This window comes from Cetorhinus maximus, chromosome 30 (assembly GCF_964194155.1).
Source record: "Cetorhinus maximus chromosome 30, sCetMax3.hap1.1, whole genome shotgun sequence".
NCBI classification, from domain to species: Eukaryota; Metazoa; Chordata; class Chondrichthyes; order Lamniformes; family Cetorhinidae; genus Cetorhinus; species Cetorhinus maximus.
This window is the reverse complement of record NC_135908.1, coordinates 17904869-17930384: the sequence shown is the minus strand read 5'-3', so window position 1 is coordinate 17930384 and position 25516 is coordinate 17904869. Positions and strand designations below refer to the sequence as shown.

General features: G+C 42.4%; 1 protein-coding gene across 2 annotated transcripts in view; it reads right to left on the bottom strand.

Annotated features, from left to right (window-relative positions):
- The window catches only part of LOC144670111 (fibrillin-1-like), a 580847-nt gene extending 564381 nt beyond the window's left edge, over positions 1-16466 (bottom strand). For both annotated transcript variants that reach the window (XM_078532542.1, XM_078532544.1), the window contains exons 1-3: positions 15802-16466; positions 11778-11860; positions 11481-11579 (exon numbers count right to left, since the gene is read on the bottom strand). In XM_078532542.1, coding sequence (XP_078388668.1) covers positions 11481-11579; positions 11778-11860; positions 15802-15995 — 376 coding nt within the window. In that variant the 5' untranslated portion in view covers positions 15996-16466. The remainder of the gene's footprint in view (positions 1-11480; positions 11580-11777; positions 11861-15801) is intronic.
- Positions 16467-25516: the final 9050 nt, after the last annotated feature.

Genomic DNA, 25516 nt, shown 5'->3' with positions numbered 1-25516 from the left:
GTTTAGCAAAGTGTCTAAAATTCCCTAATTCATTGCAGGAATACTTCTTCTAACTGCATTAAAACAACACTTATAAAATTATTCATTGTTCGCAATGCATTTAAAAAGTTAACCTTTCAATTTTAAGTGTGCGGTGCAGCATATTATGAAATATATTACTGCAATATACAGAAATATAAGTATAAAACACACTTTGCAGGATATAAGCCAATAAAAACTTGTGTAAATAAAAAAGGTTGATATTACATTGTTAGTCACAGGATCACAATTAACCTTCAGATCCAAAATCTTCAAACGATTAAGTCTGTCCCTATCATTACCAACATGGCTAATAAGACAACTAACCTCAATGTAATTTATAACTCGAGGCTGTTATTGAACTTTAATTATCTTTAACTATGTTTTCTTTCAAAAAAAACCTATTTGCATGTATACAGAGCCTTTAACACAGGAAAACATTCCAAAGTGCTTCACAGGAGAGCAATCTGACAAAATAACCCCAGAAATATCTCCTGTGAAGTGCCTACAAAATTTTACCATCACTATGGAACTCTTCTGGTCACATTTTTTGTAAAACATTAAGTAGCTTCATAGTCCTAACTTTATTCCCTGTATTTTATTAAAATGCGTCCATTAAACCAATATTTTTCTTGCAATTTATTCCATTAAAGATTTTTGTGATGGAATCCACTGTTTGCAGGACCAGTGGGGGAGTGTGTATGAGCTGTTGTCTGAACAGATGACTCGTCGAATGTTCTGTCAGGTGCACTGACCCCGATTTAAAAGTTTGTATTTTTTGGGTCAGACCCTAACTGAAAGGAAAACTGAACCTTCAAGTTTCTAGTGAAACTAAAATAGAAACTGGTCAAAACTAAATAAAAGACAGAGCCATCTTAGCTCAGATGACCAATGGTGCAGAGCAGAAAAACTGAAGGAACACAAAAGCTGGATCTGGGTGTGGGGATAAAGGAAAATAAGTTTACTGCCACTGCTTCATTTATTTGAAAGGAACTAATTGTGCACAGTATGGTTGGTGCTGGTCAGAGATGTTACTGAGGGGTTTGGATAAAGGTGTTCAAGGTGGATCCATGCCATCAAGACTGTTGTGAACACAGCTGAGGAAGTTCTGCAGAAGTGCACCATTTTGGTGAAGACTGTGCCCGTGGAACTCTGGTTGGTTCAGAGCTGCTGTCAGATGAGGCTCAGTGGCCAAATCTTCGAAAGAAAAGGAGCTGCAATTCTATCTGAAATTGTTCTTAGCTTTGAAGGAGAAAAAGTGAAATCTCATCCATTGGTTTCCTCATTGGTGTCATTGGGTAAATTTGGTTCTTAGTTTGTTGGTCTCTACAGGAATCGTACAAAATAAACAAATAAATAATAAACACCTGACAAATATGAGACACAAGGTTTATATCATTCGAATCCCTTCTAATAAATTTAGACTTCAAAATAACTCATATATCCACCATTAAATATGTGAAGGTAAAACCTTGTTTAATATTATAACCCTAAATCATAATGTAGGACATGCATACAAACGCTTCATACATTTGTCTGAAATTCTTCTCATTATTTTAACAGAAGCATTAGCCCATTTGTAATCTCCAAATTTAATGTTTTACAACATCTTACTTGGCAGCCTCCCACCTACTACCCTACATAAACTCCAACAAAACTCAAGAATCTTGCATTTTAACCCACGCCCAACACCACCTGTTTCACTGATCTACTCTCATTCCACAAAAACAGTGAATTTAAATTTCTTGCCAAAATTGTCAAATCCCTTTACTGCCACATACTATCTTACACTTGCTCCTTCTCTAATACCACCAGTCCTCAAACTCTGACATATGTGCATGTTCTATCAATGCCCTGCCAATGATGACAGGATTTCAGTTACTTCAATCCATTCTCTGGGATTCCCTCTAAACAGCTCCATTAAGCTCTCCACTTTTACAAACTCTCTCAAAATCCTTCTTTCCTGACAAGTTTTTGGCCACCTCTCCTAGCTCTCAAACCTTAAACTCTACATCAGAATCATTATTCCTTTTCTCTTCACACACTCAACCTGAATGCACACTGGAATCATATATCAGAGTTTATGCCTTGAGACAGCATCATCTAACCTAATTGATGCTTGATGGCAGTCCTTTCAAAATCTCACGTGGAACATCAGTAAACACAGCATCAAAATAAGATTCCTCCCAACTCCCCATCACCACAAGTTTGGAAGGGGGAATGGGGTTCCTGACCACAGTTGTGCAAGTTAGGCCTAAAGGAGTGATTTGATGAAGCCCAACAGAGTGATTCTGCAGGCATAAGCACCAATCAGAGATACATTCTAAAATTATTGTCCTAATTCTATTGAGGGTAGCTTCACAAACTATTCTGAATAAATTGTTTGATTGGATGTTTCCAATTTATCAGAAGGAAGGTCAAAAGGAATTGGAAATACTGGGGTTAATCACATTTCTTTTGGTTCTAATTGCTGAGAAGGCATGCTCTCTTAAAAAATCATGTATTTTCCAAATTATCATGAAGAGAGAAAAAACACTACCACTAACCTCAACTGGAGATACCCTTGTTTTTTTTTAAACCCACTACTATGTCAAATACAATTGTGTTACTAGACTTGCGCTGCAGTAAGAATTATTACACTAACTGTGCAACAGAGGGATGATTCTAAAAAACTAAGAGGACACTTTATAGCGTGAACTTATTTCAGCTGCACAGGAAAATTGAAAGACTGGTGATCGGCCAGCTAGGATAACGATAGTGCTCATTAATATTGTTGATACCCTAGCTGACCACCAGTGCTGGGAAATAAAGCATTTTAAATTCTGAGCGCTAAATACCAGCAACAAGCACTCTCAGGTTAGGTACTGCACAGTTACACACACAAGTTTCCTCCACTCTATTCCAGTATTTACATAATGTATAAGCAAATCGCAAACTACTTACAAAGATTTTGCAACACATAATGCACAGAAGAAATCTCCCTATAATATGCTTTAGTTCCCACCCTCAAGAGAAGGACTCTTGACCACACTTGTATGAATACTTTTTAATTTTCATTCTGTGACCTCAAGTGAAATTGTTAATTATTGATAAACTAGCCGAAACCCATAAAATATTTGCAGTCAAATTAGTATCCTCATTGTAACAGCACTTCTTTAAATATAGAGTTTCTAAGACTTTAACAGAATAACGCTTTGGAAAAAACAACATAATGCTGCTCATGTGCAAAAATAGTCCTAGGAATACAAATACAAATTTTGTCAAGAGTCTGGCCCTGTGATTTGTTTGTTGTCATCAAATATAAAAGTCTACTTGGGAACTGTTTCGCTCCTGAATTGAAGATGTTCAATATTATTTGAGAAATCAACATTCTACTTCCTTGAAATCTGCTTGTTATAATTTCAGCATCGGTCAAAGAAAACAGCTTCCTATCTACCAATCTTGCTCCATGACAAAATCTTTGTTTAGGATTCAAGTTTCATTGCAACATTATAATTGCTCCTTCCTTCAGTCTAAGTTTCTGCGGTGACATGTCCATTGAAATTAGGCTGTGTAGAAGGTCTGAAGAATATAGACCGATTTTCTAAAAACTATTCTTTTATGGGATGTAGGTGTCACTTGCTAGGTCAGCATTAGCTGCCCATCTCTAACTGCCCTTGAGAAGATGGTGGTGAGACATCTTCATGAACTGCTGCAGTCCATCTGACCCAGCTACACCTACGGTACTGTTGGAAAGGGAGTTCCAGGATTTTGGTCCCATGACGGTGAAGGTATCAGAAGATATCAACTTCTTCATCTATACAATCAATGCTGATGTATACTTGTAATTCACATGACAGCTTTTAAAACTTTTTTTATTCAAAATAAGCGAATCTTCACAAAGAATAGCTTTCGAGTAATAAGTTGTATCAAATAACGGACCCCACATCTTGCCAGACTTAGCCAATTCCATCATCTCAGCCACCCCTTCCATGTCATCCACATCCCACAAATGCCAACCCACTCCTGGCATCCCATCCCCATTCTCAACTCTCAGCTACCATATATTAACACCTCCAGAAGTAGGAGAGGAAAGGACAAATCCTGGCAATTCTTGGTGATTCCTGGCCCAACTTTCAAAACAAAAAAACAACCAACCTTAATAACCATCATTGAGAATCCACACCGCCTCACACACGTGGACACAGAATCCATCTTTGCATGAGAACAACAACAGCAGACCAATTATGGCATTCACAAATACATCACACCTCCAGTCCTCTTGCACATCCTACATGCCTCTGCCTGCGCCAAGCTCCACACACCAAATTAACCCACAAGATACGGCCCTTAAACAGGCCAATCAAAACTGTCCAGACAGACAAAAACTAATATTATTATAGACAAGAGGCAGCTTTTTGTTCCTTGCCCAATGCTCACCAGGAACTGATTGAGATTACCAATTAATTTCACAAGGTATGCATAACAACAACTCGCATTTACATAGTTATCTTTTAATATAGCAAACTTGCAAAAAGAACACAAAGTTACCATGCAGGTACAGCAAGCAATTCAGAAGGCAAATGTTGGCCTTTATTACAAGGTGATGTTTGAGGCTAACTCAATTCATTCCTGGATTGAGAGGCTTTTCCTATGATGAAGGGCTAAGTAAACTAGGACTATACTCTTGAGTTTAGAAGAATGATAGGTGTTTTTAGTGAAACATAGAAGATTCTGAAGGGGCTTGACAGAAGTTGTTTCCCATGGCTGGGGAATCTAGATCACAGGAGCACAGTGTCAGAATAAAGCGTCATTCAGAGATGAGGAGAAATTTCTTCACTCAGAGGAATCTTGGAATTGTCTGTCTTGGAGGGCTGTGGACGCTCCATTGTTAAATATTTTTTATTCTTTCATGAGAAGTGAGTGCCACTGGCACAGCCAGAATTTGTTGCTAAGATTCACAATACTCAGTGAAGAAATTGTAGTAGCAGGGTATTTAGCATAGCAAGGGTTAATGTGGGACTGGAGAACAGTACCACCCATGATGTGATGTAAAGGCTCACATGACAAGGGACCCAGAGCAGTCAGAGAGTATGCAGAGACCCGTGTAGAAGCAAGCATGGAGTTAGCTCATAGCCTGGGCTATATTTTGTATTTGTATAAATAGCAATGTTTTACCAATAAACACTACTGTTCAACCTTACAAGCTTCTGAACCTCTTCCTGAGACCTACTGAACAAACCCTTACAATATGGTGGCAGTTCATGAACAAACCCAGAACCAGAGAAGCTGGTGAAAGACCCCGGAGTCTGAAAAACTAAAGGAACAGCATCTTGACCTGACTGAATAGAAGAGACAGCTGGAGATCACCTAAAAAGAAACTTCATTGCAGATGTGGAGGCTGAAGGGCAGAAGAAAAATCCACTGTGCAGGTAAAGGGCTTCACCGGAGCACCTGGAGGTCCATTGTTAATCCCCATCATTTGCAGAGTCAAAGGACCTAGCAAGGGTGAGCAAAAATTTAGTTATAAGGCTGAACTAGCCTTTCAGAGTCTTCAGGCCATTAATCAGTCACAGCAGTCTATTTCATTCATCACTGTGGCCAGCTCAGGTTCAGAGACAGTGCCATACCACGTGGCAACCGAGCTCCGTTGAAAATAAATCAAGTTTTAAAAGCTTAGCCAAAGCTGGGAATCACCTTTTAATTGCCCTAGCATAGTCCAAAAATGTTCTCAAAGGCCTAAATCTTTGATTAAAAAATCCACTGCAAGAAATCAATCCCTTTGAGGTCGGGTCTGCGATCGCCATGGCAGCCCACCAAAACCCAACAAATGCGGAAAGAAGCATTGAGAAAACATTTACTGCAGTGCCATCTTTAAAAGTGAAACAGCATTTAAAGCTGTACTCCCCTGAGCTGAAAGGCAACCATGGATAATAAATCAATCCTACCAGATCAATTTGGGCTGATACAAGGGCCAGACCAAGCACAGATTTGGGGGCTTCGGCTAAAACGATTTTCAAGATAGACGACAGCTTCAAGACGAGGCTGAACAAGTGATACACAGTAGGTCCGATAGCAATGACATCATTGCAAGGCAAGGAATAAATGAATCTTCAGATAAATTTGAAGATGTTCTGAAATCCTTCGATACCTACTTTAATTTGGGAAGTAATGAAATTATAGAGCGAGCCAAGTTCAACAAGCGAGTCCAACAGCTTAGAAAACTCTGACTCTTTCATAAACGAATTATACAGGTTGACTGAAGGCTGTGCTTATGGCAACCTTAAATCAGAGCTCATACAAGACCGAATTAGTAGTCAGAGTAGCTGATAACGCCCTTTCGCACATACTACAGGTAAAAGAAGAGCTGGCTCTAGAAAAGGCCAGCCAACTAGTCAGGCAGTCTGAAACTTGCCAACACCAGGCTATTTTTCATGATGAGATCAAGCCATGGTATAGGGTAATCCCAACTGTCCAGCTCACAAAGCAACAAAAGGGCAGGAGATTCCAGGCCAAGGAAGGTAATACCCAAACAGACCACACGATGGCAGGTGACCATTTCAGTGCCATGGAGCCAAAAGACCTCACGGGTGAGAGCAACGTCCAGCAATCTCTGTGCAGTGTTTCAACTGCAACCGGCTCACACACTTTGGTAAGATGTGCAAGTCTAAGACATCGAGACCTGCGGAGGATCCCAAATCAGTCCACAAGATTGAGGTACCACACTAGGAAGAAGTCCATCCGTACTTCTTCGGCAAGATCAAGAATCCTGGATTCTCCTTTTGGAATGTTGATATCTCTAAACGGCTACCTCGCCAATTTCAAATTAGGCACTGGAGCCAGTGTTAATATCCTCTTGGATAAGGAACCACGGCTGGTGAAGCAGCGCCTGATACCACCCATAACACTTTTGTACAGACCACGACACATTAAGCTCCCCTTAAAGGTATGTTGCAAGCCATACTCGATACAAAAGCAAACTAAAAAGGGAGACATTATTTGTACTTCACAATCAAGAACTTTCTCTGCAGGTCTAGCAGCATCTGTGTAGAGAGAAACAGAGTTACCGTTTTGAGTCCCTGTGACCCTTCTTCAGAGCTCTGAAGAAGGGTCATACAAACTCGAAACATTAACTCTGTTTCTCTCTCCACAGATGCTGCTAGACCTGCTGAGTTTTTCCAGCATTTTCTGTTTTTGTTTCAGATTTCCAGCATCCGCAAATTCTGGCTTTTATCCAAGAATTTTCTCTCTTCAGCATGAAAGCCTGTGTCAACCTCAACCTCCTTTAGAAAACTGACAAGGTTAACCAGCAAGGGTCTGGTTCCAATTTTAAGAAAGAGTTTCCAAAAACTTTTCACTGGATTGGGGTGATGAAGACTGCATAGTTTTACAATGAGAGATGATGCCAAGCCTGTGTGCCTGTTCACACAATGGAAAATACCATATCCACTTATGAAGCAAGTCCAGCAACAACTGGACTGGATGATCAAAATGGGGGTCATCTGCCTGGTCATTCAGCTGACATAATGGTGTTCCGGGATGGTTCCAGTTCCAAAGCCAAACGGATCCATTCACATCTTTGTCGACCTAACACAACTCAACAAGGCACATGTGAGTGAAGTCCACCCAATGTCCTTGATGGATGACAGCCTGATCAAGCTCTCCAAAAGCAAAGTGTTTTCAAAGCTTGATGCCTAGAGCAACTTCTGGCAACTTCCACGAGACGAGACATCCAGGTTGCTGACGTTTATCACCCCATTTGGCAGATTCTGTTTCAACCTCTTGCACTTTGGTATTACCATGACGCCTGAGGTTTTTCAAATACACAATGTTGGCCATCTTTCAAGGCCTGGAGGGTGTTATCTGCCACATGGATGATGTTTTGATTCACTGTACGACCATTGAGGAACACAACAGGAGGCTCACGGCTGTCTTAGAATGCTTGCAGGTAGCAGGGCTGACACTGAACGAGAACAAGTTCTCCAAGACCTCTATTCGGTTCTTAGGACATATCATGAGCAGCGAAGGCAACTTGGCTGACCCACACAAAACAAAGGCAATCAGCGAGTTACCAACACCACCATCTATTCCAAATCTTCAAAGATCCCTGGGCACGATAAACCAGTTGTGTGAAATTTCTGCCCAACCTGGTGCAGAACTCAGAGCCACTGTGGCACCTTCTCAAGAAAGGCCAGGTGTGATGTTGGGATGCACACAAAAAGCAAGCATTCAGTCACATCAAAGACATGCTGCTCTCACCTGATATCTTGGTTCATTACAACCCATCCCTGCCCACTACAATAGCAGCAAATGCTTCCTCTGCAGGCCTAGCGGCAATTTTACTCCAGGAGCAACTGGACCAGTATATTATGCACCTAAAAGACTGTCAGACACAGAGTTATGATACACTGTTATTGAAAAGAAAGCTCTCACAGTCACATGGGCTAGTGAAAAGTTCCGTGACTACATTGTTGGCCTGAAAGTCATCATCCAAACGGGTCATGAACGATTGGTCTCACTGTTTGACAAGAAGGAACTTGCAAAGATGCTTCCCCCCTCTCAGAATTCAGAGGTTCCGCTTGTGTCTCGTGTGTTTTGCATATGATACTGTGTATGTTCAAGGGAAATGACAGCAGGCACACTGTCCAGGACAACAGTCGACCTTCCTGCTAATATATAAAGAGCGGTTGGTCATTCCAGTATCCCTTTGGCCAGAGATTCTCCAACAAATTCACCAAGGCCATCTGGGCATTGCAAGGTTCAGAGCATGGGCCCAGTCTGCAGTGTGGTGGCTGGGAATATTAAGGGAAATTGAAGAAATAATCTCAAACTGCCAGATGTGCACGCTGCACAAGCCTGACCAGAGGGAGCCTCTTATCCCCATACAGTTCCCTAGCAGGCCGTGGGAATGGTTGGAAAGGGTTTATTAGTGCATAATGGCAGGCCCTTCCTCATCATGGTTGATTACTTCTCCCAACGAATCGAAGTGAAGCTGTTACACATAACAGCCACAGAGGCACTTGTTAGGTCCTTAAAGGAAGTATTTGCAAGCTATGGTATCTTGGACCAGGTGGTGTCCGATAACAATTTGCAAACAAATGCTTCACTCAATTTCCTATCAGTTAAGGCACTCAACACCTTACGAATTCTCCAAGGTATACGCAATCTAATGGTCCACCCCATTAAAATCCTTTTAAGAAGAAAACAAAGACTTCCCAATGCCACTTTTAACATACAGATCCACCCTACTGCAATGTGGATTGGTCCTGTCAGAACACTTGATGGGCAGAAAACTTCAGACTGAACTCCCAATGCTGCCAATGAAATTAATCCCAGGGTTGACAGTCAAGGACTACTAGAAGATTCAGGATTGAGAACAGTCCTACACACAGATAGAGGCTTCCGCCTAGAATAGGAGTTACTGCACTAGAAACCTGCCCCAGTTACACAAAGGTGACAAGGTGTGGATCAGGATCTTGAAACAGAGAGCATCATTATCTGGAGAGATGATGATCAACCAAGGTCATACCTGATACATACCCCGGAAGCATGATGAGGCAGAACAGAAGGCATCTGCTCCTCATCCCTCAAAGCAAGACTCCTATTATGCATATAAACGAAACAGATGGAGACAACCAAATGCCAGAAACACAGAATACTATGATTTTAATTCCAAGCCAACAAAGCTTGCCCAAAGCAACTAAGATGACCATTCCTCCAAATATGACCAGAACAAGATGTGGGAGAATTGTCAAGTCTCCAGACTGTCTGAATTTATGAAGCCAGAGGTTTTGACTCGGGGGAGGAAATGGGGAGAAGGGGTAATATGTGAAGAAAGGTTGCACCATAAATATGTTGGGTAAAGACTTGGGGGGGGTGGGGGGGTGTAGTAGAAGGGCATTTGGCATAGCAAGGGTTAATGTGGGACTGGAGCACAGTGCCACTCACAGTGTAAAGGGTCACATGACAAGGGATCTGGGGCAGTCAAAAACAGTATGCAGAGACCTGTGCAGAAGTAAGCATTGAGTTAGCTCATAGTCTGTACTATACCTTGTATATATGTATTTGGTTATGTGTTACTAATAAGCACTACTGTTCAACCTTACAAGCCTCCAAACTTCTTGCCGAGACGTACTGAACTAACCCTTGCAACAGAAATTTCTCTTAATCTCAGTCCTAAATGATTGACCTCTTATCCTGAGACGATGCCCCTGTGTTTTAGATTTCCCCAACCTGGGAAAACAACCTCACAGTGTCTACCCTGTCAAGCCCCTCAAGAATCTTGAGTGTTTCAATGAGATCACCTCACATTCTTCTAAGTTCCAGATAGTTTACTCAGCCTTTCAACATAGGAAAACACTCTCATCCAAGGAACAAATTGAGTTAACCTTCAGCGTATTGTCACCAAGGCAGGTATAGCTTTCTTTCGGTAGACACCAAAACTGAACACAGTACTCCAGATGTGGTTTCACCTAACAAAGCGCTATATAACTGTATCATTGTCTTCCTTATTCCTGTGCTGCATCACCTTGCAATAAAATCCAACGTGCCATTTGCTTTCCTAATTGTTTGCTGTGCCAACATGTTAACTTTGTATTCCCTCTACGAGTACGCCCAAGTCCCTCTGAATGTGGAGGCGGTGGCATAGTGGAATTCTCACTGGACTAGTAATCCAGAAACCCACGGTAATGCTCTGGGGACATGGGTTCAAATCCCACCATGGCAGGTGGTGAAATTTGAATTCAATAAAAAAAATTTGGAATTAAAAGTTGAATGATGATGATTGTCGTAAAAATCCATTGAGAAGGAAATCTGCCATCCTTACCTGGTTTGTGACTCCAGTCCCACAGCAATGGTTGACTCTTAAATGCCCTCTGAAATGGCCTAACAAGCCATTCAGCTCTCAAGGGCATTTAGGGATGGGCAATAAATGTTGGCCTGGCCAGCAATGCCACCATCCCATGAACAAATGCATGTAAAAAAACAAAATTTACAAGTTTCGTGTCTTGCAAAAAATATTCTGCTTTTCTATCCTTACTACAAAGTGAATAACCTCACTCTCCCATCTGTTACCTTGTTGCCCATTCATTTAACCTGTCACTTTGCAGCCTCTTGGTGTCTTCACAGTTTACATTGCCACCTGGCCTTTTTTATCATTAGCAAACTTTATTCTTGGTCTTTCTAAGACATTAATATAGATTGCAAATACCTGAGGCTCCAGTACTGATTCCTTAGGCACACCACTAATCACAGCCTGCCAACTTGTTTATCCCAACCTGCTTCTTGTCTGTTAACCAATCTTCCATCAATGCTAATATATTACTCCCAACTCCATAAGCCCTTAACCTTTTGTGTGGTACCTTGTCAAATAGCTTTTGGAAATTCAAGTATACTACATCAACTGGTCCCCCTTTATCAACCCTACTAGTTATATCCTCAAAAAAAGAACATAATTGTTTCATAAACAAATATATTTCACTCACCTGATTTTGAACCACAAGTTGGTGCTATCTGACCGTTCGGGCATGTGCATATGTTTGGCCGTGAACAAAACCCATCACCACATGAGTTCCTGCAAATTGCTGAAATGAGGAAAAGGTATATTTTAATTGGAATGTGTTTTCTTTAAATTACAAAATACAAGATAGAAATAAAAAGTAGAAATGAAAAGTTCAACAATCTTTTCTTCTCCATTAATACTCCCACCTTTATAAAGTTGCTTGATCTCTGGCATTACTTTACAACTAACTGCCACCCCACTTCCCATTTCGCTCACTTACGGACAATGCATTGGTTTCCACCAGGTAATGTTTTCCATCCTGGACAGCAGTATGAATGGAAACGTGATCCACAAACATTTGGCCTAAAAAAAAGTAAATCAGTTAAACACATTTATTCTGAAATAAAAATACTTTTATGTTTTCAAAAGATAAATGCTTTATCTTTATGTTGATGTTTACATCAATACTTCTAGGCATGCCCTAAACACAAATTGTATCATCATAATTTTTTAGGCTAACTCAGATTAAATATAAAAGTGGCATTACCTAAGTTTTGACAAGTACACGTAGGAGACCAATGCCTTGGAAAATTTCTGACCAAGGAATTTTATTACATTCATTCATCATCACTTTCTATCTGGTTCTACCTCCTTACCAAGTCACAGAAGGAGGTCATAGTTGTAATGGTATGAAGAAATGGGTTGTGTAGAGGTCGATGCAGTTAACTGCCATGCACTTATAATGAAAACACGAACGCAAAGCACCCTAATAGGGCATGACTGTTCAGGAAAACAACACACCTAAACTTCAAAACATGAAAGAAAATACAAGATCCAACTCAATTGCAATTTCTGTTTTTGACCAGACTCCTAAATAATATGGTAGGCAGTGTTGTTGGGTTAAAAACATCTTGTAGGGTAAAAAAATCTGTATAATCTAAATAAACAGTTTCCCAAAAAAGCTGAATGCAGACTGAAAAACTGCTATTGAAATAAGTTTCAGAGCATGAACATAAAAAGTCTTAAAATTTGTCTTTTTATTAAAGTTAATTAATACTGGTGCAAACATCATCAGTTAGATTTTTGTACTAAATTATGTGGGAGGTTCAATACATATTCAAGGTTAAAAACAGATTCTTCCATATTTTATGTTTGTAAAATTTTAGGCAAGGCTTTAAAACACAAACCAATGGTCAATGAGCACAGTGCCATATCACAGTTTTGCAAAATAGATAAACTAAATGTTAAAGATTCCCAGACTCAAATATTTGGGCTTACTTCGGACTATTAATTGATTTTCCTAGACAATTTTGATAGAAGCAGGAGCTATATAAAGATTACAACATGGATGATCTGCGAATTTATAGCTTATTACTAGTAACAGTATTAGGATTGCATACAATGAAATACCAAATATATTTTAAAGAGTTAATCATTATATAAAAATAAAGCATGTTCCTCAAATGCATTGAATATTTAAGGGTTTATTTTCAAAACATGCACCACTTGTGTATCAGCCATGGCTCAGCTGGTAGCACTCTTGCCCTCAAGTTCCCACTCCAAGGATTGAGCATAGAAGTCAAGGATGATACTACAGTGCAGTACTGGGGGAGCACTGCATTGACAGAGGCTCCATCTTCCTGCTTAGGTGGATGCAAAAGATCCCATGGTACTACTTAGGGCAGGGGAGTTATTCCCAGTGACCTGGCCAATATCTATCCCTCAATCAACATCACAAAAACAGAATATCTGGTCAATATCACATTGCTGTTTGTGGCAGATTGTGCGCGCAACTTGGCTGCCTCGTTTCCTACAACAGTGACCTCACTTCAAAAATACTTCATTGGCTGAAGAGTGCTTTGAGACATCCAGCGGTCTTGAAAAACACTAAAAAAAGACTTGCATTTATAATGTGCCCATAGACTGTGCATATGGGAAATCACAGCCACAGCTCTTATCAGAAAATTCTTCATTTATTGACAGTTTGGATCTGTTGGTAGCACTCTTGCTTCTTAGGGTGGTATTCAAAGCATACTCCAGCTGCAAGGGCTGGAGGCTTGTGCAGATGCTGCCCCATCTGCTGAGTCATGTGGGTGTATTTAAACAAGAGGATTATTCTGGTGTCCTCACCAACATTATTCCAGCCATTCTTTTCACTTGCTGATTGCTGAAATTTAAAAAGTGAAAATTGGCTGCTACATCTGCATATGTAACAATATTTCCAGAAAGTAATTAATTGGCTGTGAAATGTATTGGGTTAGCCTGAAGACCTGATGGAGCTCTAAAGAAATGCAAGTTTTTCTTTATAAAGGGAGTATAAAAGTTATAGGACACATGAGACGACCATTCGGCCACAGTGCACTGCCAGCTCTTTGAAAGAGCTGTCCCATTAATTCCACATTTTTCTCATAGCTCTACATCTCTGAACACAAAATAACCAATTTATATTTCTCCCTTCTTCTAACTATGCTTCAGTTCTGCCGAAGGGCCATGAAGGCTCGAAACGTTAACTGATTTCTTCTCCGCCGATGCTGCCAGACCTGCTGAGTTTTTCCAGGTAATTCTGTTTTTGAATGGAAAACTCTGGTTATCAAGGGCTATGTGTTTCCCTCCAACTTTCTTTAGACGCAATCAGTTTCAATCTTGCACAAAAGGGTTTAGTAGCCGATACATTACTACGCGCAAGTCCCGCACTATAAAGTGGGGGTGGCTTCATTTGGAGCTTAAAAAAAGCTTTCGTCAAAGGGCAACTTCAGCACTTGTGATGCTGGAAGAAATGGTCAGAACGACTTTTCCCCCCACGGAAAGTTATGAAAGGAATTTGACCATAGTCGATCTTATGCGAGGTACATAAAAACAACTTTTCACTGGAGCCATCAGGAGAATCCGGGATCAAAACCATCACAAGGGAACTATTGCAAACGTCTGTTGAAGATGTGCTCCAACAAGGGGCGGGAGTGGAGGGGGGGGGGGGGGTTCTTTTGATTCCCCGATTTTAAAGGGATGTTTTAGGGACCGTAACTCAATCAAAGGAATCCGCAACCCAGCCGCTCTGTGTCCACTCCTGCCCGGTTGAGCTGAATTTCCACCCCCCATCCCATTGCGCTTGTTTTAACTTCAATGCCTGACCCCCCCCCCCAGGTGTTGGGGAAGACAAAACTGGTTGGGTCAAAGCGCAGTCTGGTCCCTTCACATTTACTAACGGCATGAGCAATGCTGAGTGCAAGAAATTTCGGACACATCCGACAATCGATAAATAAATCGCTCTGCAGATTATAGATTATCTGTCCGAGTGGGGGGATTGCACCGTTATCAAAAGGAAGACCTAAGATGAGAGAAACCCCCATCTGATCAGGGGGGGGGGGGGACACTTTTTTTCCCCAACCTATATGTTAGCAACGTAGCTAGAAACAGCAATGTTTACAGCAAGCAGCAACATAACTAATAACTTCCCCCCCTCTTTCGCCAGTTAGTAAAAGTGCATCAACGCTGTGAGCATAGCTCAGATCCGATCCGTCCCAACCCTGGGGAGGGGAGGGGAGGGGAGGAAGAGATAAAGCTTTTAACAACAACAACAAAAAGTTTCACGTATTGCTTAGAACATCCGAGCTTCAAGCCTGAGCACTTGGGGCACCGAATCCTGAATTCAAAAACGCAAATAAGTTCCAGATGGAAAGCAATGCAATGTTAGCAGAACCTTTCACAGAATCTGCTAACGGGTTAATATTTTGCGAGAATCGGAGGTACAGATGGGGGGCTCTTTCTGCACCTACACGTCCCTGCAACTTCACATCCAGAGGAGTCTCTGCGCTGCTTTAAGGGAGCAAAATGCAGAGGAGCCTATAGATTTTTTTTAATATATGTGCGTATACATATATATATATATATATCGATGGGGAAATGCAGTCTTAAACTAAAATTCAGTGAAAAAATGTCTTTACTTTGGCTGGAGAAAAAAAAACGCGTTGGCAACAACCACTTCCAGCAAAGCATTGCACTGATTTCTAAATAAAAAAATATTAATGCAACATACTCGCCAAGTCCCTTTTTTTATAAGAAAAACATCGTGCTTTTAATTAAAAAGTCTGCCTTGACGTCCGTCGTACACTTAACTGCTGAAAACGCAGGCTTAAGTTGAGCAACAAAATATCCACCTCGTCGTTAGCTAAAGTTGAATAATTGATTTTATACAATTTTTTCTTTTTTTTGGGGGGAGGGGATGGACAGACCAGAGTATGGAAAATAGGAAGATAAGCTTTGCAGATAAAAAAAAATAAGCCCCAATCAGTAACGGTAACATTTACCCTTTCAGTACATCCTGGCTTGCTCCGCCTCGTCTTCTTGACCTATTTGCAGTCTTCTGGTTGCTGTTGTTGTTGTTATTGTTATATTTATCAGCACTGGGACTCTGCTCCGCCGCACCTACGCCCGTCTGCACCGCAACAGATAAGAAAGTTGTAAATCCCACGGAAAGTTTCAGCAGCCACCGTATCCACATAGTGTAAGTCGGGGCTGGACTCCCTCCCGGTCTCGGTGCTCCGGAGGCAGACAGAGGAGGGAGGGGGTTGGTGGTGGTGGTGGTGGCAAGGAACAAAACGCAACTGGATTTGCACCCCCACACTTTCGAGAGGCAAAAAAAAGGTGGGGGAAAAACAATCTCTTCCAAAGAAAAAGAACTGAGGGAAAAAGTTGAAGCCAAAAAAAAAATTCCAACTTCAGACTTTCCGTTCAGATCCAGTTGAACGGGTGAGAGAGAGAGGAAAAAATACCATGAGTGGAAATTTTTTTCATATAAAAAGTTATGTCTATTCTATATTATACATATATATACATATATCTTGTCCCCCCCGCGGGCTTGCTGCAGCCGCACGTCTGCAATGTAGTTTGCGCTGCTCGAGACTCGGCTGTGAGGCAGCTCTCTCGCTCGCTCCCTCCCTCCAACCGTCAGCCACCAACGCCCCCCACTCCCGCCCGCCCCGCGCGCTGCTCTCGCGAGAGCGCCAACGGCCGGCTGGCCGGCGCGAGCCCCGCGCGCCAGGAGGAGGCGAGAGCCGTCGATGGATCTGGGAAGTTAAAGGCATTAAAAGCAAAAGAGAGACTGGACTCAACAGGTCTGGCAGCATCTATAGAGAGGGAAGCTGAGCGAAGGTTTCGAGTCCAAATTGACTCTTCTTCGGAACTCATTCTGGAAGGTAAGGAGTTGACGCACTGTGCACCGAAAACAGCGGCTGGGGTGTGCTGAGGGAAGGAAGGAGAGAAGGAAGAACACCAAAATGGAGAGGAATCCGAAATAGAAACAGAAAATGCTGGAAAAACTTAGCAGATCTGGCAGCACCTGTGGAGAGAGAAACAGAGTTAACGTTTTGGGTGCACTATGACTATTCTTCAGAACTGTTCTGAAGAAGTCATAGTGGACTCAATGTTAACTCTGCTTCTCTCTCAACATATGCTGCTAGACCTGCTGAGTTTTCCCAGCACTTTGTTTTTATTATAAAAATATTGAAAATGAGAAAGGTGGCAATTTGGCTGACAGTCAAGCGCCATCCTATTGGGTAATGAGTCTTTGTGCTTTCCACTTGGCATTGCTGGAAAGAGTGTCCTGCAGTCAGCATCGTGATGAAGCAGTCTGGGAAGAGTGTCCTGCAGCCAGCATCGTGGTGAGGCAGCCTGGGAAGAGTGTCCTGCAATCAGCATTGCAGTGAAGCAGTCTGGGAAGAGTGCCCTGCAGTCAGCATCGCGATGAAGCAGCCTGGTAAGAGTATCCTGCAGTCAGCATTGTGGTGAAGCAGGCTGGGAAGAGTGTCCTGCAGTCAGTTCTTGTTGAAAATAACAAGTGACATCACAAGACAGCGCGAGAGAGTGGTGGAGAGATCAGAACCAGCGCGAGTGGAGGGAAACTTCAATAAGTGATGTCAGTACAAAGGTGAGAGCTGATTGGTGAGTAGTGGGTAAGTGTTTTTCTCCAGTTTAAAATAGATTAAGCTAAGAAAAGGTAAGGGTTCTAGATTTTATTTAAATTTCATAAATAATTTAACTTTTGTTACTGTATTTAACTTAAAGTAAGGTTTTTTTTCAACTAGAGGCATGGCAGGGCAGCTCAGTCCCATGTTATGTACTGCCTGCAACATATGGGGAGCCCTAGATGCTCCTTGCGCTGTGACAGATCACATGTGCAGGAAGTGCCACCAGCTGCAGCTACTTGAGCTCCGTGTTTTGGAGCTTGAGCGGCAGCAAGAGAAACTGAGGTGCATCCACGAGGCTGAGAGTTTCATGGATAGCACATTTTTAGACGTGGTCACTCCACAGTTTACGGAAGTGCAGACAGAGAGGGAATGGGTGACCATCAGTCAGAAGAAAGATGTCAGGCAGGTAGTCAGGATATCCCCAGGGTGCATCTCGCTCGAGAACCGTTTTTCTGTGTTGGAAAACGGTGAGAGTGACGGTTCCTCTGGGGAGTGCAGCAACGCTCATGGCACTGTAAGTGACTCAACTGCACAGGGTGGGTAGGAAAAAGAGGGGAAGAGCAATATTGGTAGGAGACTCGACAGTAAGGACAACAGACAGGCATTTCTGCGGCTGTAGACGTGACTCCAGGATGGTATGTTGTCTCCCTGGTGCCAGGGTCAAGGATGTCACTGAACTGCTGCAAGGAATTTGAAAGGGGGAGGGCAAACAGACAGAGATCGTGGTACATATTGGTATCAACAACATAGGTAGAAAGAAGGATGAGGTCCTGCAAGCAGAATTTAGGGAGCTAGGAAACATTAAAAAACAGGACCTCTGGATTACTTCCAGAGCCACGTGCTAGTGAGTATAGAAATAGGAGGTTAGTCCAAATGAATGTGTGGATGGAGAGATGGTGCAGGAGGGAGGGCTTTAGATTTCTGGGACATTGGGACCGTTTCTGGGGGCGGTGGGGCCTGTACAAGTCGGATGGGTTGCACCTGAATTGGAATGGGACCAACATCCTTGCGGGGAGGTTTGCCAGTGCAGTTGGGGAGGGTTTAAACTAACTTGGCAAGAGGATGGAATCCTGACAGGAGGTTCAGCAGGGGAAGATGCACAGCCAAAATTAGAAGAGAGAGCAAGTGAGTCTGGAAGTTAGAGAAATTATAGGCCAGTTAAGGTGCAAGGGAGCTTGGCAAGGTTGGATATTTATTTTGATGCAAGGAGTCTGACGAATAAGGCAGATGAGTTCAGGGCACAAATTAACACATGGAAGTATAATGTCATTGCTGTTACAGAGACATGGCTGAGAGAGGGGCAGGATTGACAGCTCAATATTCCAGGATATAGGGTCTTCATGCGAGACAGGGAAGGAGGTAAAAGAGGAGGAGGTATCGCAATATTGATCAAGGAATCAATTAGAGCAGTAAAGAGAAATGACATCTTAGAAGGCTCCTCAAATGAAGCCATATGGGTAGAACTTAAAAACAAAAAAGGAGCAATCACATTGCTGGGAGTGTACTATAGGCCCCCAAACAGTCAGAGAGAAATAGAAGAGCAGATATGTAGGTAAATTTCAGAGAAGTGTAAAAATAATAGGGTAGTAATAGTGGGGGATTTCAACTTCCCCAACATTAACTGGGTTAGTCACAGTGTGATAGGTTTAGAGGGAGCGGAATTCTTAAAATGCATTCCAGAGAGCTTTTTAAGCCAGTACGTAGAAAGTCCTACAAGAGAGGGGGCGGTCCTGGACTTAATTTTAGGGAATGAAGCCGGGCAAGTGATAGAGGCATCAGTGGGGGAGCATTTTGCAGATAGTGATCATAGCTCCATTAGATTCAAGATTGTTATGGAAAAGGACAAGGATGGGCCAAAAATCAGAGTTCTAAATTGGGGGAAGGCCGATTTTAATAAGATCAGATATGGTTTGGCCAGAGTGGACTGGAAGCAGCTACTTTTAGGTAAATCTGTGTCAGAGCAGTGGGACTCATTCAAGAAGGAAATAGGGAGAGTACAGGGCCAACATATTCCAGTAAAGACAAAGGGCGGGACCAACAAATCCAGGGAACCCTGGATGTCGAGGGATATACAGGATTGGATAAAGAGAGAAAGGGAGGCTTATGGCAGATACTGAGGACTCAAAACAGTGGAAGCCCTCGAGGAGTATAGAATGTGTAGAGGGGGAACTTAAAAAGGAAATTAGGAGAGCAAAATGGGGGCATGAAAAAACATTGGCAGATAAAATAAAGGAAAATCCAAAGTTTATTTTACATTAAGAGTAAGAGGATAACTAGGGAAAGAGTAGGGCCCATTAAGGACCATAGTGGTAATTTGTGTGTGAAGCCGGAAGACGTAGGTAGGGTTCTAAATGAATACTTTGTGTCGGTGTTCACAAGTGAGAGGGACGATGTGTGTTTGGAAATTAGGCAGGACTGTGATATAATTAAAGAAATTAGCATAGAAAGGGAGGAGGTTCTGAGTGGTCTGGCAGGCTTAAAAGTAGATAAATCTCCAGGCCCGGATGAAATGTATCCCAGGCTGTTGAGTGAGGCAAGGGAGGAGATAGCAGGGGCGCTGGCAATAATTTTCAATACCTCTCTGGCCACAGGAGAGGTGCCAGAGGACTGGAGGACAGCCAATGTGGTTCCGTTATTCATGAAGGGAGGAAGGGATAAACCAGGGAACTACAAGCCAGTCAGTCTATCCTCAGTGGTGGGGAAACTATTGGAAGCAATTCTCAGGGGCAGAATTAATCTACACTTGGAGAGGCAGGGATTAATCAAGGGCAGTCAGCATGGTTTTGTTAAGGGGAGGTCATGTCAATTTGATTGAATTTTTCAAAGAGGTGACCAGGTGTGTAGATGAGGGCAATGCATTTGACGTAGTCTACTTGGACTTCAGCAAGGTTCTTGATAGGGTCCTACGTGGGAGACTGATAATGAAGGTTAGAGCCCATGGGATCCAAGGCAATTTGGCAAATTGGATCCAGAATTGGCTGAGTGGCAGGAAGCAGAGGGTGATGGTCGAGGGGTGTTTTTGTGACTGGATGCCTGTGTCCAGTGGGGTTCGACAGGGATCGGTGTTGGGTCCCTTGCTGTTTGTGGTATATATAAACAATTTAGACTTGAATGTAGGAGGGTTGATCAGTAAGATCACGGATGACACGAAAATTGGTGGGGTGGTAAATAATGAAGAGGATAGCCTTAGATTACAGGAGGATATAGATAGGCTGATCAGTGGCAAATGGAAATTAGTCCGGATAAGTGTGAGATGATTCACTTGGGCAGGACAAACAAGGCACAGGATTACACGATGAATGGTAGGACCCTGGGAAGTACCAAGGATCAGAGGGGCCTTGGTGTGCATGTCCACCGGTCCCTTAAGGTAGCGGGATAGGTAGATAAGGTGGTTAAGAAGGCATATGGGATACTTGCCTTTATTAGCCGAGGCATAGAATATAAGAGCAGGGAGGTTATGCTGGAACTGTATAGAACACTGATTAGGCCACAGCTATGGTATTGCGTGCAGTTCTGGAATCCGCATTATAGGAAGGATATGATTGCACTAGAGAGAGTGCAGAGGAGATTTACCAGGATGCTGCCTGAGCTGGAGAGTTTTAGTTATGAGGAGAGATTGGATAGACTGGGGTTATTTTCCCTGGAACAGAGGAGATTGAGGGGAGACATGATTGAGGTGTATAAAATTATGAGGAGCATAGATAGGGTAAACAGGAAGGAACTTTTCCCCTTAGAGAGATCAATAACCAGGGGGCATAGATTTAAGGTAAGGGGCAGGAGGTTTAGAGGGGATGTGAGGAATACATTTTTCACCCGGAGGGTGGTGGGAATCTTGAACCCTCTGCCTGAAAGGGTGGTGGAGGCAGAAACCCTCATAACATTTAAGAAGTATTTGGATGTGTACTTGCGATGCCATGGCATACAAGACTATGGGCCTAGTGCTGGAAAATGGAATTAGAATAGTTAGGTACTTGTTTGACCAGCGCAAACTCGATGGGCCAAAGGGCCTTTTTCTGTGCTGTTGACCTCTGACTCAAAGCGGTACATCACAAGGATGGATGTGTTGGCTGACCAATGGCTGGAGTATGGGGAAAAATCCAGGAATACATTTAATCGCAGTTGGCAGCCCTGAAGTGTAGCAATTTGTCTTGGGGCAGTGTCGATCACAGCGCAGCGCCTGATATTCGCTTCCCTTGCAGCCAGTGGAATTACCCATCAGGCGCTCCTGTAACAGGCAGTTGATTCGATACCACCCCTTTGACACCACCGAGCAAGATAGATTTATATTCCTCTCTTTCTTACCAGTCAGCCTTGGCACTTGTGAATGCGCAAATACATTTGGTTCCATACTTACATGATAGTTAACAGCGTCCAGTGGCACAATGGCAGCATTCCTATGGTCTCAAAAGAGATGGTTAAACATAAGTGAGAGGAAATCCTATTAAAAATGAGTTAAAATGTCTGTACAGGGATACATGCACTGCCAATAATAAACAGGGGAGCTGGTGACGATCCTGCACCAGACACACTGTGGATTAGTGAGAGTTGATTTTTCGAATGGCAGGGTTTCCCACCCCACCACTCAAAGAGGTGGGGTCTGTCTCATGGCAGGGAAGAAAGGGCAGGCGCTGGGGAAAGGGGGCTGTGATGGAGCGCTCAAGGGGAGAGGGAACACCCACAGAGGCAGACCTGCAGAAGGGGCCCGATGTGGAAATTGGACATTTGAGGGAGGCATGCACACAGCCCCCCCTTCCCACTTGAGGCCCGAGCAGGGTGACCTATTGGGCTTCTCCCTGCCCCTGAACTCCCCCCACCAGCCTCAACGTTGAGGCCAGTTGGGAAGCAGTCCTTAAGTAGCCAGTATTTGGCCACTCAGAGGCCTCAATTGAGGCGAGGGCAGCGTACCATCCTACTGTGAACAGATCGGGGGTATGCAGGAGGGTGATGGAAAGACCACCTGGCGAATTGCATGCCTTCAAGCCTTCAAACCCGCTGACGGGGTGTTACAGCCGGTCCCCAGGCAAGGTCCCCCAATTTGTTAACTTCTTGAATGGGCCCCGAATTTGATTATGCTCGCCAGTGAGGAGGAATGAGCTGGCTCCCCTTCTTTATTCAACCCCCTCGGTTGGTCGCAACAAGGTTAATTTGAAAGGGATCCCTACCGCTCCCCCCCTCACCACATTGGATACCTTTTCCTTGTCCAAATGTATTTATGTTTTAGGATGAGCCAATTTAACCAGGCTCGAGTCGAAGAAAGAGTAAGTTTGTTTGTTACTAAAACCCGAGAAAAAAATAATAAAAACGCAGCACACATACACACAGATCAGAAACGAGAAGTTGAATCCAAATAAAAGTTTAAGAAGATATACAAATCAGTCTTTGGCTTGTCCGTGAGGCATAGATGACGAAATGTTGCGGCGGTTAAGTTGGATGACTCCAGTAGAGCTGACTTTAGCAGTTTAGCAGTTGTCTTGGGGACACTTGATTCTGCAGGTTGCCCGAAGAAGCTGTCCTATTTCCTTTTTGATTGTGGCTTTGCTAACTTGCCTCCAGCAAAAGAAAAAGAGAGAGCCTTTGTCTGCAAGTTGATCTTCATTTGCTGTGACTCTCACAGCACACATAGATCAGGTTGGCAGTTAGCTTTTTAAACTATTCCCTTGTATATTGCTGGAAGGGAAAGAACAAACATGTCTTTTGCCCAGAGTCCATTTTCTTTCAACTCAGATCATTTCCACATTCTAAGATGTAACTCAACAGGAGATGGCTTTGGATATTTGCTGAGATGTAGCAATCAGTCTCCATTATCTCTGCAACCATAGGAGATTAAAGTTCAATCTTTTGCATTTCATCTCTTCCTTTCAAGTGTCTCTGTCTGGAGTAAGCCTTGACACCATTTTAGGTGCGACATTCCATGTTCTCTCTGGACTAGCCGGTCAAGTGTAATCCACATAGGAATTTTCCAGCAGGTGGTTACTTTACATTCTCAGCCATCTTTTGCTCAGTGTCTTTGTTTGTATGTCATTTTAAAAACACGTCTTCCTTAAAAAGTTCAATATACCCGTAAGTAATTCGGGGCTGTGATCCACTGGCTACGTAAAAATCAGGACTGGGAATTAAATATATTTTGAAGAATATAGAGAGGGAGAAAAGGGAGGTGGAGTGGCTATATGTATTAGGGATACATAATAGCAGGAGAGAAAGGAATGCAGCTATAAGCAAGACAAAAAATAGAATTCATATGGATCGAAGCATATTAATAGATGTAGTCTACAGGCCACCAAATAGAGGAAGGGAGGTGGAGGAAGAAATATGCAGACAAATTAGGGAATTGTGTAAATTGTCTGCATATTTCTTCCTCCACCTCCCTTCCTCTATTTGGTGGCCTGTAGACTACATCTATTAATATTAGGGAATTGTGTAAAAAAACATAAAATAATCATGGGGTATTTCAACTACCCCAATATTAATTGGACAAAAGAGGTGGTTAAAGGGATAAAGGAATGGGGTTCCTACAATATGTACAGAACTCCTTTTACAATCCCTATAGAGCCTCATAACTTTAAAAGGATTTCCCAGTGATCAACTTAAGGGAATCATAGAATAAGATTTCAAGCTTTAAGACTTTTACTGTAACAAACAAACTAAAATCAACATTAACTAAATGTTACTCAGGAGGTAACTCATACTCTAAACTACAGAAAAGACACACCTCATGAGCATGCTGCATTTATACTTTACAGCATGCTCTCCAAAATTGCAGCCTTTACAGGGAACAGTCCAAAGTTACTCCCAGCTTCTAACGGACTCACTTCTCACCATTTCGCTGTCATAACATCCAGGGATCATGACATCCAGGCACCATTGAATGTCCTTTCTCTCAGTCGTCCATGAAATCCCGAACTGACTTCCAGCGCCACACTTTACTCGTGTGATTCCTTCCCTCGGCCATGCCAGAACAAATTTTCCAGAGTCCTTAAATTTCTATGGTTTCATCTCACCGACCAGAGAATGTCTTCTCAGCCATATTCTGCCTCGAAGCTAACAGAGAAAAATGTCCTTTTTCCCTCTGATGACCACAGCAACTACTGTTCCTGTCTCTCTTGCCAGGACACACACTCTCTCTCTCTCTCTCGCTCTCTATCTCTCTCTGTGACCAGGGTTTTATAAATCTGGGGGTCTGTAAATCGGCACAAAGCAAGAACTGCTGTCTCTCTTTGTGTTCAGGTGGGAAATATGACTCTTGAATTTTAGTAAGTCTTGACCTGGGCTCCCTGTCCCCATGGTAACTATTGCCTGTTACCAGGCAGAGTGCACTATCAACTGCACCATCCCCCTTTACCAGGGCATTCTGTTTAACATTAAATTAAAAGAGACAGGCTAAAACTTCGCTTTCGTAATACCCGTTTCTAACTCAATATGTAAATAGCTTAATGAGGGAAAATTTGCTATTGGATCTAGTAATGGGGAATGAATCAAAACAGATAAGAGAAGAAAAATAGGGAAACATCGAACATCTAGGCAAAATAGTGACCACAATATATGTCCTTAGATGATGGTAGAAAAGGAGAGTAAAATAGGCAACTGTTGGCAGACAAGGAAGTAGAACAATAATGGAAACATTTCAAACAGTGTTCAACACAGTGCAGGAAAAATAGATCCCACCAAAACAAAAGAGTAAACTAAACACTGCTGGGACTCCATGGATGAATAAAGACATAAGGGAACAATTGAGGGCTAGGAAAGAGGCATAGCTTAAGCATATACACAGCAGAGGAGTGCATAATAAAACAGAATAAGATAAGATTAGGAGAGAAGTCATAAAACAATTCGAAAGGCAAAGAGGAACTATGAAATTAAAAGGGGAAGAAAACAAAATAGTAAAATACTTCACCAGTGCATCAATAAAAATCAAAGGCTACGATGGGAATAGAACCATTAAGGGAAAGACAGAATAATACCAAAGATAACAATAGAGAGATGGTAGAAGTATTTAATTATTATTTTGCTTCAAGGTATTTACCAGAGAGATATAACAGGAATACATGATATTGAATGA